This window comes from Monodelphis domestica, chromosome 6, assembly GCF_027887165.1.
Source record: "Monodelphis domestica isolate mMonDom1 chromosome 6, mMonDom1.pri, whole genome shotgun sequence".
In the NCBI taxonomy this organism is placed as follows: domain Eukaryota; kingdom Metazoa; phylum Chordata; class Mammalia; order Didelphimorphia; family Didelphidae; genus Monodelphis; species Monodelphis domestica.
The window spans coordinates 3,461,178-3,475,681 of NC_077232.1; the positions used below are offsets into that span (position 1 = coordinate 3,461,178).

The 14,504-nt window shown below is 55.4% G+C and overlaps 1 protein-coding gene across 1 annotated transcript in view; it reads right to left on the minus strand.

Moving 5' to 3' along the window:
• Positions 1 to 14,504, minus strand: part of ANO1 (anoctamin 1) — a 158,701-nt gene that overhangs the window by 29,797 nt on the left and 114,400 nt on the right. Inside the window, 2 exon segments of the mRNA XM_056801174.1 lie at positions 1,195 to 1,266; positions 3,144 to 3,226. Coding sequence (XP_056657152.1) covers positions 1,195 to 1,266; positions 3,144 to 3,226 — 155 coding nt within the window.

Consider the following 14,504-nt stretch of genomic DNA (forward strand, 5'->3'; position numbering starts at 1 on the left):
GAAGGTTCGAAGCTCCTGGAGAGCCGGGGCTGTCTCGTGGCCCAGCTCCTGGCACATGGGGGGGGGGGTCAATAAATGCCTCTTCTTGTGCCCTGTGCAGGACAAGGACAAGGACTTGCTGCTCAGCCATCCCCCTGGGAGCCTCCTGATGAGAGACAGATCCTGCCAGGGATGCCCCGGGGCATTTGTCCATTCGTCCATGGCCTGGGAAGTCGGGAGGGATATTTGATTTGGGGGATGGCGGGATTTCCCCAGGTGTTTCTGGTCCCTCTGAGGACACGGGCAAAGGAGGAAGCCCACAAGTCGTTAGAGTGGGAAGAGCCTCTCCCAGATTTCAGAGGGGAAAGGCCTGGTGATTGGCACCCCTAGTTCCCTGCTAGATACTTGGTATTCTTCCCACGGAATATCCTGAAGGTAGACCCACAGGGCACCGGCCGTGGGATCAGAAAGACCCGGGTTTGAATTCTGCCTCAGACATTAAATAGCTCCATGACCCTGGGGACAAGTTACTTAATCTCACTCAGTCTCGCTTTCCTCATCTGTAAAATGGGGATAAGAGCATGTACCTCCCAAGGTTCTTATGAGGATCAAATGAGATATCCTGTGTAGGTGCTTTGTAGACCTTAAAGTCCGGCAGGAGCTCCCGTCATTGCTAAGCCTCTCCGGGGTGCCCCCTTCCGTGGCAGCAGAGAAGCCTGGCTTTCTCTCTGGCCTCTGTGTTCTTCTCACAAACACTAACTTCAAATCTATTTGTTCAAACAAACAGATTTTATAACAAGTAATTTTGTATTTCTAGAAGTTATCGTCTAAATAAATACGACACAGTTAAATAAATACTCGTTTTAGTGTTACAAAAAGAACGTGTGCTTGTCGAGGGCGTTAAACTAAACTACGCTGATATCCTACAATACGGGACCCGCATTTGGGGCCCCTTTTTCCATGCCCCCTGCCGGCCTTCGCGAGTCATCTGTGGCTTCTGCGGATGGAACTCCCGCTTGTTCCGTACGTGGCCCCGTGATATGCTGAACCCGCCTGGGAAGGGCCGCCTGCATTATTAGTGCCGTCTTTGGCCTCGATGCCCCGGGAAGCCTGGCACAGAGCAGAGCTCCCCGATGCCCCCGACGAGGGAAGGCTGGGATCCCCTCTGCTGGGTGAGCGCGAGGGGGGCTGGCGCCGGGGCCGCTGCCCGCTTACCTCCTTGTGGCGGGAGTCCTTCCGAAGGGACTTCTCCAGAACTTTGGCCTCGTACTCTGCTCTTGGATGAGCCTGCGGAACAAGCGCGGGGTCACGTTCAGCTACAAAGGAGGTGCCAGGCCGGCCCGGATGGGGAACAGGCCCACGGCTCCCTGGGCTTGGCGCAGGCACGTGCGGCCGGAGGTTGGTGCCTGGTCAGAGCTGTGCCCTTCCAATGCCCTCCTCACCCCGCGTAGGCGCTGGGAGTCGTCCCCACCGTGCCACGGCGGGCAGGGGCGGCCCCGGCCCTCGGGCAGCTCCTGTGTCCTGGCAGCAAGCTCTGAGGAGCAGAAGCACTCGCTGACGCCAGAGACGGTAGCCAGAGACAAGCGGCACCAGGAGTCGGAGGAGAGAAGAAGCCTCAGCAAGCACGGGCGGATGCAAGGACCCCAGCCCCGGCCCCGGCCCCCGTCCAAGGCAGGCACCCGGCTTGGACCAGCTTGAGAACGGAAGGAAGAAGGAAGGTTCAGTCGGCTAGGCAGAGAGGCAGCCGGCCTGGTGGGCAGAGGAGACCCCAGAAGGGCCCGGGAGGAGGGTGCGCGGCAGCGGGAAGCGCAGGGCCCCTCTGCGGGGAGACAGTCAGTGCGGGAGGAAACGGAGTCACAAAAAGTTCAAACCTTGACGGTCTCCTTCAGGGCCAGGAAGGGGAGAAAGAAACAAATTGTCGATTACTTCAAGTGGCGAGGAGGGGCGGCCGCAGACCCAGGGAGGGCGAGCCTGCGGGGCCGCGGTCTGCCCCGTGCCTGTCGGGCCATCATCTGGGGAGTCAGAGGCCCCCGGGGGGGCCCTATTCACACAGCGGCCCCCACGGGACGGATGGGGGGAGGGGGGAGTAATGAGACTCCACGTGCGTCCTGCTTCCCGATTCTATCCTTTACCCCTGGGGACCCCCCGCCAAGGGCGCTCGGACTGCCTGCAGGGGCGGGGGGAGCACAGCGGACCAAGAAGCACCCTTTGAAGGGATTCATGAACCCTGAGGCACTGTGACTGTTTCATCGCATTGGCTTTGGAGCCTGAGGCTCTGGGTTCAAATGGCGGGCCTGCAGCTTCCTAAGCGAGGGGTGCCTTCACCTCCCCCATAAAACGGGCCTCCAAGGGCCCCTCCTCCCCCTCCTTTGTCAAGAAGCCACGGACGGGCTCAAGCGCTCCACAGCCTCCCAAGAGCACCGTTTCCCATTTTACGAGTGTCAAGGCACCCCAAGGGGGAGGACGGAGGAGACCCGGGCCTGCCCAGCTAGGAAGAGTCTGAGGCCAGCCTGGAACCCAGGACCTCCTGCCTCTGGGCCTGGCTCTCCATCCCCAGGCAGATGGCTAAGCTGACCGCTCATGGAGGCTCTTTTTAAGTGGCCCCGAAGGGCATCTCTGGGGGTTTAATGAAGAGACGGATGAACAAAGGATCTGGGCTGGGCAAAGGCGCTCATGCAGTCAGGCGTCGGGGGGCGCTGGGGGGCCAGAAGCCTTTCTAGCCAACGGGTCCCCTTTCACGGGCCAAGCTCCGAGGGCCAGGAGTCAAGGCCGGCGTCCTCCTGGGACCCGGGAACAGGGCGGCAGCCAGTGACACCCTGAAAGCTCCCCCCTCTCTGGGTCCTTCAGAATCTCCGCGGTCCCCCCTCCTCCGCCGGCATCAGAGGGAGGGCGTGCCAGCCGGAGGGGATGGGGGGCGGCAGCCGATTACAGGGCAGAGCCAGTGGGAGCACAGCAGCCTCTCCGGCCTCCCTGGCACCCAAAGGTGCTTCCAACGCAGCCAGACGTGAGGCCACAAGCAGGCCACACGCCCACCTTTCCTCCTGCCCTGGGCCAGGGATCCCTTTCCCGTCCCACACCACGTCCCCACAGACAGGCCGGAGGACGGCCGGAGCCTGGGCGCTGCCCGGTGACTGGGAGGCGACAGAGAAGGCGCAGACACTGACCTCCTCCTCCTCGAAGCCCGTCAGGTCCCAGATGTAGTTGAGCCGCATCTGCTTCCTCTTCCAGTGTTCCATAAACATGGCAGCTGGAGAGAGACAGAAAGAAGACTCGCACTCAGGGCACCCATGTAGGCTGTTGGCTGCTGAGGCCGGTTCTAGAAGTCTACATGGCCGATCTCTGGGCCAAACCCCTTCCAGCCTCCGAGACCCGGTTCCAGCCCAGCCTTTCGGCTTCCCTGGACGCCGAGCTGGAAGCTTCTCCCCGGACTTTGCTCTCCTCGCGGCCCTTCCGCTCTTCTCCCCGTACACAAGCGCCTCGTCCCAGGCTGCCCGAGGGCCTCCCCCGGGGGTCGCAGCCCGTCCCTGGCCTGGCCCCCCCGGCCGGGTGTCCCCCTGGAAGCTTCCCTTCCTGTCCCAGCCAAGCTCCTTCCTCCTGCTCAGCTGTCGCTCCTTCGCTGCCCGGCCCGACAGCTGCTCCCAAGGCTGCTGCCGCGGCTGTCGGCACAGAGAAGCCGAGGCTTATCACGGGTGGGCCTGGCACCCGCTTGGGCGCCCCTCGATGCCGCCCCCCCTCCCCGAGCTCTTCCATCCCCTCACTGTTCCTCCTTTGTCTGCTGGCCGCCGCCCAGACCTCCATCCCGCACCCTCGTCTCCCCTCTGCTCACACGCACCATCATGAAGACAAGGACAGCCTCGAGCTCATGGAACTCGCCCCGGCTGAGCTCCTCCCCAGGCAGCACCCACTGGACCGGCCCCACCCAGAGTGAACCTTTTCACCCTGCCCTGGCCCACCTCAGAGGGTTCTGAAATGTGCCCAGAGCGTCCCCAGCATCCCGGCTCCCAGCCACGGAGTCCGCCCTGCCTCCTCGCACCCAGGTCCAGTCAGCGGCCAAATCTCATCATTTCTGGCCACACTGGCTCTCCCAGCTGCTCCCTTCCACCCATTTGCACAGACACCTCCCTGCTCCTTCCAGGCTAGACCCAAGCACAGTACCTGGCCCAGTGTAGGACCCAAACTTATCCCCGCTGGCTGGGCTCCAAATGAGATAAAAGAGGTGGACCCTAGTCCGCTTGGGATGGGCAGGGACTGTGTGCAGGGAGAAAATGGAAGGCCAGAGACAGAAAGCAACTTGCCCAAGGGCACACAGCTAGCCAAAGGCACTGACGAGCTCAACAAGGAAGTCTTGTCATTCTCACTTGCTTCTAGGACTGTGCCCGCTCCTTGGGGCCAAAGGACTTGAACACAAGCCACACAGGGTGAGCAAACAATCTGAAAAGCTGCAGTTATAGTGACTGAGGCTCGGGGACTTACAAGACTCAGGATTCAACTCAGACCTCCCTTGACCCTGAGTTCAGTGCCTCTGCTCGCTCCTTCCTTCCTTCCTTCCTTCCTTCCTTCCTTCCTTCCTTCCTTCCTTCCTTCCTTCCTTCCTTGCTTCCTTCCTTCCTTCCTTCCTTCCTTCCTTCCTCTTTCCCTTCTTTTCTTCCTCCTTCCTTCCTTCCTTCCTCTCCTTCCCCTCTTTCCCTTTCTTTCATCTTTGAGGCTTCACTGACAGCTTTACTCTTTACATCCAGGGTTGCTTCTAAAACGCCTCTCTTCAAAACAGAACTGCCCTTAACACAAACAGCCGGTAAGGGATCACTTACGCACAGGGGTAGGCTAGTCAATATTTTAACAACCGGCTCTCTGGGGGGAAAGTCTGTGTGGCACACTTTTAAGTGGACTCTGCAGGACTAACATTTTCTCCATTGTTCTCTTAAGCCCGGGCAATAAAGAGTGAGTCAAATCCTGACGGGTAGCAACTGCTGATTTTCAGTGTCAATGTTCACGTTGACAATTTAACAACTGGCTCTTTAACAACCTATAACCGTCTATCTAGAGACCACTTGGCCCCCCTCAGGCTCGGCATCTGCAGGATCCTTCCTGGGTCCCCGGGCTGCCTCTTCTCCGCACCGCCCGGACTCTCTGACCAAGCTGACAGTCCCAGGAGGAACTTCTTCAAGGTCAGCTCCTGGAGGAAGAGCAGAAGCTCAGGGCAGCCCCCACCCCCACCCGTGACGCCGCTGCCTTCAGGAAGTTGGCACTCGGGCGCAGAGTGGTCCAACGGGTGGGGACAATGTCCTCATTCAGTCTGCAGAGAAACAAAGGTCTTTCTCTGCGGTGGGGGAGCGGGTGCTGCTGCCAGAGCCAAGCTCCTCCCTGCCCCCATCCCTGCCGCTGGGAGGATCCCATAGGGGAGACGCGCGGGCAAGAGTGGGCACAAAAGTGGGCGGGGAGGCGTCCTCCCTGCCCCGCCGCTGCCCTCCAGGGCTAACTTAGAGCGGCTCCTCCCAGCGAGAATGCCCGCCCCCTCCATGCTCCCCGGGGCCTCCTTGGGCTTCCCCTGCCTGGGCCTGTCCCGAGGGCCGGCCTGTCCTTTTGCTCCTGCTGTCCTGGAGCCTGGCACAGCCTGGGAGCTCCACCAAGATGTGTCCAACTGAAATGCAGTACAGGGAGGAGACGGGTTGGACGGCATCACCTTTAGGCCAGACGTTATCATTACAGAGAGATACGAGCCCACCCTGAAGTCCGGATTCTTCCTTCTACGGGGTATGTCCGTGTAAAAAAGATCTGGTCATTTTAGTGGACCACAAGCTCCACGGGACTCCACAGGGAGCCAGAGGCTAGCAAGCTAGCTGAGCATCCGGGATGGGGAAGGTGCCAGGCTTGTCCCTGTCCTCTGGGCCGGCCCTCCGCAGTGCTGTGCTCGGTTCCTGTTACCTCTTCAGAAAGGGCATGGACAGGCTGGAGAGCATCCAGAAAAAGCGAGCCTGAAGAGTGGAGGCCGGAGTCCACGCCACGTGAGGATTAGCCCAGGGAAAGGTGCACACTTGGCCCGCAGAAGCCCAGCATCAGGCTGAAGAACGTGAGCAGTCTGGCCATGGGAAAGGCTGGCGCACAGACGACGGACGAGCCTGCTTCTGTGAGGCCACAGGGGGCAGAACCCGGAGATGAGCGGATTCGGGCTCGTGCCATGGGCTGCCCCAGGAGGGACGGAGCTCTCTCACGCCGGAGGTGTGCAGCAGACACTTTGTCCCTCGTGTGTGGAGCTCCGGCTGGCCTCGAGAGCCTGGCACGCGGTGCCCTCCTGGCCTCCCTCGTGTGTGGAGCTCCAGCCGGCCTCGAGAGCCTGGCACGCGGTGCCCTCCTGGCCTCTCTCGTGTGTGGAGCTCCAGCCGGCCTCGAGAGCCTGGCACGCGGTGCCCACCTAGCCTCCCTCGTGTGTGGAGCTCTGGCCGGCCTCGAGAGCCTGGCACGCGGTGCCCTCCTGGCCTCCCTCGTGTGTGGAGCTCCAGCCGGCCTCGAGAGCCTGGCACGCGGTGCCCTCCTGGCCTCCCTCGTGTGTGGAGCTCCAGCTTTGTTCCCTCAGTAACAGTGAGGCTGGGACCCGCCTCAGGCAGCGCGTGGCAAGGCAGGGGAACAGACAGAAGCCCAAGGCAGGAAGCGACGGATTAAATGAAGGAAGAAGGAATTGAACTGCCCCCTCAGAGGGAGGTCTGGGCACGGGCGCATTGCCGGGGCCAGAAGGCATTCTGTTCTGCCTCCAGGTTCTGGGACTGGGGCCCCGGGGGGCCAGTCGACTTCCTCTGCCCAAGCTCCATCCTGAAAAGCCTGACGGGCGGCAGCCATTGCGGCGCTTTCCTGTCTACCTTCCTTTAGAAGAAGAACCCACGTCAATCATTCAATTAATTCACGAACATTCACTTACGCTCTTACTCAGCCAGGCCTTGTGCTAGGTGTGGGGAATATTAAGAGAAATCAGCAGGGGACAGAGAGCCAGGCTTGGAGCTGGGAGGTCCTGGGTTCAAACCTGGCCTCTGGTACTTCCTAGCTGTGTGACCCTGGACAAGTCACCTAATCCCCATTGCCTAGCCCCTACGGCTCTTCTGCCTTGGAACCAATACTTCTTAGTACTGATCCCAACACAGAAGGTAAGGAGGCTTAAGAAAAAGAAAAGAATGGCAGGACTGGACTCTTCCCTGTCCAAGAAAACTTGGTAGGCAGACCATGGCCACAAGAAGCTTTCATTCTGGGTCTGCTACCAGTGGAGATGCCCCTGGGAGCCGAGGGATGGATTTGGCCTGGGGAGACTTGAAGCAGGGAAGCCAGTGAGGAAGCCATGGACCCTCCGGCTGCACCGGCATTCGCCTGTTCTCCTGCCTGGCATGCCCCAAGGGTGGGCACACAGACCCCTAGGAGCTGGGGGATCCATAGCAGCCTTGTTCCCAGAGTCTTTCCTGCATGTTCCCCCCCCCCATCCTGAAGGAGAGCCCACTTCTTGCCCTTTTACCCACATTCCCCTGGTGACATGCCAGGACCCACAATCCTGAGCCCATGCCACGTGCTGAGAGTCCTCCTCCATGTCTGCCTGCTGCTGTGCTCTTGTAAGGGAGAGAGAAAAGGGGAAAGAATCTACTTCCTGTCCTCGGGGAGTTTCCGTTGCCCTGGGGGTGGGTAGGAGAGTGGAGAAGGGAGGGGGCAGTTACAGATGGCATCAGTCCAAGTAGAAAGGGGCTCAGACAAAGCTGAAAAGGAGGAGAAATGTTCTAAAACAATTTGAGAAGAGAGCAAGAGAGCATTAAGATATCAAAAAACCAGGGAAGGCTTCATGGAGGTGGTGGTACCTGGGCTTGGCTTTGAAGGAGGGTCCAGCCCATGGAGCATGCTGGAAGTTACCTCTTCTGGTTTTAGTGAGCCAGGTGAAGGACTTGGCACTGGCTTCTTTCTGCCCATGGGGAGGCTCAGTACTGGGAGAACCAGGCATTTGGGCATGTGATAGGAAGCCTTGAGCAGATCCCTAGCCCTTTCTTTGTCAGGTAAAAACCATTGAGCTTCCCGATCTCTTCTGTGGGGCAGGAGAGGGATGCTCTGTCCCTGGATCTAAGGAAGGATGATGGGGGGAGGACAGGCGATACTGTTTGCCCTGACCTTGCTGCTGCTCTCACGGGAAGCATGAACTCCTCACACGTGCCACCTCACATCTCGAATCCACTTTGGCTTCAAGTGAGAAAAGGGGAGTCATTGGAAAGCATTTGGGAAAGGAAGGTGGGAGCTACATTGGGGGGACCTGAAGTATTGGGCAGAGAAATCTGTCTTGTGTTATAGAGGCAATTAGGAGCCTCCTGGATTTAAGGAGCACATGGATTCTCGGCAAAAAATTAATAGGATGAAGGCAGGACTACACGGAAGGGCTGGGGGCTACGTGGAGAAAATCCCTCTTAAAGCAAAAGACCAATGTGTGTTGCATCCAATGAACTGAATGGTATCATCCTCCCCTACCGATGGTGCTCGGACTATGCAAAAAAAGCCTCAGTCCAAACTGAGACTTGAGAGGCCCAGAAAACTATCTGTGTTAAGACCTCAGGAAAAATGGAGGGGGTGGGTCAGCTTTGCCTACATACGTTTTATAGAGATGAACCTCTACCTTTTAGGGGTGAGGATGAAATGAAGGTCACTCTCAACTCTAAAATCCTTCGAATCTATGAGTAAGCAACCCTTGTGTTCAAAGGTAAAGGAAGGGTGAATGGAGTTGGGGTGGGGATGGCAATGAAGTTAGCTAGAGTACGTTTACACTTCTGTTAGAGTTGCCTAAGCTGAAGGAGGGATGCTGAGGCCCCGAATAATTACTGACAGTGGCCTAGTGTTATAAAAATCCATATAATCATCCACCTAGTTTTTCCCTCAAGTCTTTAGTTGGTGCCATTTAGTGCATGTTTATACATATACATATATACCATATACTTATATTCATACATGTGAATATACACGCATATATATTTACTATTGATACTTTTATTATCTGTGGAGCCTTTAATTATAATGTAATTTACCTTCTTGCCTCTGAAATATATCTAATTTTAATGTTTCCTTGTCTGAGATCAAGCCTGGTACTTCTGTCTAAAAAAAAAAAATCACAATTCTATTCCCAATCTTCATTTTAACTCTGTAAATCTTTGTTTTATGTGTTTCTTGGAAATATTTAATTATTAGGTCATGCTTTTAATTGATTCTGTCACTCTCCTCTATTTTATGGGCAAATTCTATCCATTCACATTCAGAGTTGTGACTGAGTTTGTTTTGTTTTTCTTTCTATCAAATTCTGTGAAAATACTTCATTTCCTCTCCCTTTTCCTTTCTTCACTTGAATTAGTTATGGCCTAAGAAATAGATTTTGAGATAATAATATAGTTGAGAAAAATTTTCAAAGGACAACAAGAAGTATGGGGCCTTAAATATGGGATAGGCCAATTTAGATTTGACATAATTCAGGCTGTCTGTCCATTTTGCACTCACATTTACTACAGGTCCTCAAGGCTCTATGATTAGGTGAGTGTGGACAGTCACTATAATCCCTTTGTGCCATTTAATGGGAGCTGATATGGTGGAAAAAGTCATCCCCTTGGTTTGCCTGTGGATAAGCCCTCAGCTTCTAGCTGGGTGAGTCCTTAGATGGCAGAAAGAGCCTATCATGGACAATAGTTGTAGCCATTCCAGCTGCACCTGCCAGAGGTGACACTTGGTGCAGGGTTTGTTGCTGTGATGAGATGTCAAAGACAGAGATGAAGGATGCCAGCATGACTAATTAATCACACAGATCTGGCGAATTCTGTCCTGACAATCCCTGTGGCAAGCCTGTGCTGACAATCCCACTGTAGGCTTTTGAAGAGAACAAATAAAGACTCTCATTTCTGGTCTGATAAGTTGGTTTACAAACACTTTCCTCCAGGAAACAGTGAAGAAAGCTATTCAAGGATGATCACTTTTGTTTTATGAACAAGGAACTGGGACTCCACACACTGGAGCCTCCCAGCTCCAGGTCTCTACCCCAGTGGCCACCAGGGAAAAGATCCCAAAGAGAAGGCAGGGGCATGCTGGAAGAAAGAGATTCAGGATTTTCCCTGCTGGGCGACTCATCAACTGTCTGGGCTCAAGTAAAATACCTGCCACATTCCGGGCTCTTCTGGGAACTTCCCGCATTTACTTTCTAGATACTCATAGGCGTCCGCGCTCTTCTTCCCAAGAGAGCGCCAGGGCAGGAGTTATGTCAGAAGCTAACCTGGAGCCCAGCACAGAGCCTGGCACAGAGTAAGTAGGTGCTGAGCAGAAGTTACATGACTGATTCATCAGTCCAAGGCCTCAGAACCCCGGCGGACTGGCTGTGTTTGTCTAGAGTACAAGAACCTTTGCCGGAGTTGGTGTGGGCTAATTCAGGAGGCGCAGGGAGAGGCTTTCGGGTGCTCATTTTGCAACAAACAACTCTCGCTTTTTATCTCTGTGCCTCAGAGGCCCTGCTTCTCTCCGAGGATGCCCAGGAACAGCTGGCCTCCAAATGGCAAATGAGAGTTGGTGCAGAGGGAATCCCTGGAGAAAGCCAAGCCCCACGAGCCTTGTTCTACCCTGAATCTTCACAGATGGGCCCAGCAGGCTTCTCAGGTCCAGGAATAGGAAGTGCAAATATGTTTTCAGAGACCTACCAATGCCTGGTATCCAGCCTAGCTGAGAAAGAGAGACAGAGAGACAGAGACAGACAGATAGAGAGAGAGGGAGAGAGAGAGAGAGAGAGAGAGAGAGAGAGAGAGAGAGAGAGAGAGAGAGAGAGAGAGAGAGAGAGAGAGAGAGTCAGAGAGAGAGAGAGTCAGAGAGAGAGAGAGAGAGAGAGAGTCAGAGAGAGAGAGAGTCAGAGAGAGTCAGAGAGAGAGAGAGAGAGAGAGAGAGAGAGAGAGAGAGAGAGAGGGAGAGGGAGAGACAGAGAGAGAGAGAGTCAGAGAGAGAGAGAGTCAGAGAGAGAAAAGAGAGAGAGACAGACAGATAGAGAGAGTCAGAGAGAGAGAAAAGAGAGAGAGAAGAGAGACAGAGAGAGTGAGCAAGTGAGAGAGAGAGAGAGAGAGAGAGAGAGAGAGAGAGAGAGAGAGAGAGAGAGAAAAGAGAGAGAGATACGGGGGGAGAAAGAGAAAGAGAGAGACAGAGAGATAGATAGAGAGAGTCAGAGAGAGACAGAGAGAGTGAGCAAGTGAGCAAGAGAGAGAGAGAGAGAGAGAGAGAGAGAGAGAGAGAGAGAGAGAGAGAGAGAGAGAGAGAGAGAGAAAAGAGAGAGAGATACGGGGGGAGAAAGAGAAAGAGAGAGACAGAGAGATAGATAGAGAGAGAGAGTCAGAGAGAGACAGAGAGAGTGAGCAAGTGAGCAAGAGAGAGAGAGAGAGAGAGAGAGAGAAAAGAGAGAGAGATACGGGGGGAGAAAGAGAAAGAGAGAGACAGAGAGATAGAGAGAGAGAGAGAGTCAGAGAGAGACAGAGAGAGTGAGCAAGTGAGCAAGAGAGAGAGAGAGAGAGAGAGAGAGAGAGAGAGAGAGAGAGAGAGAGAGAGAGAAAAGAGAGAGAGATACAGGGGGAGAAAGAGAAAGAGAGAGACAGAGAGATAGATAGAGAGAGTCAGAGAGAGAGAAAAGAGAGAGAGAAGAGAGACAGAGAGAGTGAGTAAGTGAGCAAGAGAGAGAGAGAGAGAGAGAGAGAGAGAGAGAGAGAGAGAGAGAGAGAGAAAAGAGAGAGAGATACGGGGGGAGAAAGAGAAAGAGAGAGACAGAGAGATAGAGAGAGAGAGAGAGTCAGAGAGAGACAGAGAGACAGAAAGAGACAGAGAGAGAGGGAGAGAGAAAGAGAAAGAGAGAGACAGAGAGATAGAGAGAGGGAAAGAGAGAGAGAGAGAAAAGAGAGACAGAAAGAGAGAGCAAGTGAGTGAGTGAGAGACAGAAAGAGAGAGAGAGAGGGAGAGGGGGAGGGAGGGAAGGAAGGAGAGAGAAAGAAGAAGAGAGGAGAGAGAGAGATGAAGAGAATGTGTGTGTGTGTGTGTGTGTGTGTGTGTGTGTGTGTGTGTGTGTGTGTGTGTGTGTGTGTGTTGGGAAACCTGCAGCTCTTGTGCAACTAGGTGGCTTCAGCCTGGGTTTGAGTGCCTGGATGCAGCAGCCCTTTCATTCCTAAGCTTGGTGTTTATTCTCTCACTTCCCCCGGGACTGATGACCTGTAATACAGTACAAGGACCCGGGGAAGACAGGGAAAGAGGGTGCTTCTCTGCTCAAACCCCTGAGACTTCTTTTGTGGCTTGACACTTCGTTCCACCATTTTGATAAGCATTTAAAATGGGTGCCATTTTTGCTCCGGTGGAGTGGCTAGCTGAGTCTTTAGGGTACAATTCCACAACAAGGGCAAGGAGGAAGGAGGGGCCCCAGTGAGAGAAGGGGTACATTTGTGACTCTATTAGGCCATGCGGGATCCTCATAAAGGTTGGTAAAGCCTAGATTGGGAGGAGGCACTCCCAAGGCCCCCTCTTCCATTTTGGGACAGCCCTCATTGCTGGCGAACATCTCCTTATCCCAAGCCCAGATCTGCTTCTGCAGTCTGGTCCGGGGCTCCTTGTTCCATCCTTTGGGGCTAAACAGAGCAAGTCTAGACCCTCCTCTATATGAAAGTCCTTCAGCTATTTGCAGACAGTTCTCATGTCTCCTCTTTGGCCTAAACACTGCCAGTTCCTTCAGCTGAGCCTCATATGACAATGTCTCCAGATCCTTCACCAGCTGGCCGGCCCTCCTCTGGCACCCTTCTGATCATCCGTACCCTTCCTAAAACCATGCTGGCCCGGGCGGAGCAGAGTATCCTGATGGGGTCTGCCTCGAGTTTCCCGTCCCTCCTACGCCAGGCCTCTCTTGACATTGGCCCCCCATAACCATGGCACGGGTTATCCATCTAGCAAATGAAGTTTTCCCTTTCCAGGCCTTATTTCATCCTTCCACCAAGCCCTGTGCACAAGCAGGCAGCTGCAAAGGGGGGAGCCTGCATTCTGGCACATTTTGGCAGCCAGAGCCCAGAGGGATAAAGACAGACGCTGCTCCTCACTTAGGATTCACTCACTCAAAGGTATTTGTGGGGCCTGGATTCTCTCATTCAGGGCTCTGCCTGCAGCGGTGGCTGAGCCTGAGAAGATTCAGGCCCCATTACAGTTTAGTAGGGCCCAGGAAGGGCCAGGACTGGGCCATGCTAGGGCCAATGGGCAAGCTGGCCCGGGGGGGGGGGCTCCCCTGCCATCGGGCCATTATCCAACTGGCTCTGCAAATGCAAGGCATAAAGATCACCCCAGGAAGGACCAAGAGTTTCCAGTTGGCTGCCTTCTGCCATTTCACAGCTTGGCGTTTGTGTTGTTTTTGGATCTTAGCTCCCAAGGGAGAATGAACCTTAGGGCTCACTAAACAGGGGCCTCCGTGTACTCAGCTGGCCTTTAGCTCTTCTTCCCGCCTCCTCTTCTCCCATCACTCAGACAGTCGCTCCACTATCCTCTCCTTCACGCCCCTGGTTCTGGTTCTTCTCCTTTCCTAGGCAAACTCCTCTCCATCTCCTCCTTTCCCATCTTCTCTGGGAGACGGCGTCCTCGGTCAACTCCATCCTCTGACTAACCTTCATTTTCCCAGTCCACGAATGCCACGTCTGCTGCCCTTAGGCTTCACTGAGCCAAGCAGCCCTCCCGCTTCATCCCTCCTTGCCCTCTTTGAGAAGGCTACGGGCACCTGGGCCGGCACTTCCTCGATTTCCAAGCCCGGGGCTCCCCGTTGCCTCTCCAATCATCCATCTCTGGCTTCTGCCGTCATCCGCTGGATGCTGCCCTCGCCAGTTACCAGGATCTCTTCCTGGAGAGATCCAAGGGCCTTTTCTCAGTGCCCCTCCTTGCCCTGCCCGCAGCAGCCCCGGACCCAGCGGATCTCCTCCTCCTCTCCAAGTCTCGCTCTGGGCTCTCCCCTTCCCTGTCTGTTCTGTCAGCCTCCTTTGTGGCGTTTTCATTTGTTAATGTGTTTTACATAGAGAGAATATCTTTCTTCATTGTCAGAGTAAGTGTTTGCGCTTACTCAAGGTCTAGATCTCCCTCCCCTCTCCAGGCCGTCCCTTCCCTCTTCCAAGCGGTAGGGCGCCCCTCCCTCCCAAGCCTCCCGACATCTCCCCCTCACGTGTCAGAGCCAATCTGTTGCCCAGCGCGGTCATTTCCAGCATCCCCGGCCCGTCCCTTCCTCTCCACGCCCCTGTCTGGCTGAGTCCAATAACCCCTGGTGCCTCTGCCTGCCTCAGCCGTCTTTCTGCTCCAGTCTGGCCCTGCTCAGGCCCCAACGATCTCCACAAAGCGCGGGGCTAACCATGGCCCCCCCAGTGAGCCTCGGGGGCTCCCGCATCAAGCATAAGAGCCTGGGAGGCATTGACAGCCTTTCCAGACTCCCCTTCAGTGCCGGCTAGTCCCGGAAGCCGTTCCTGTCCTCCCTTCACTAGGGCTTCCCCTTGGAGGTGGCGAAC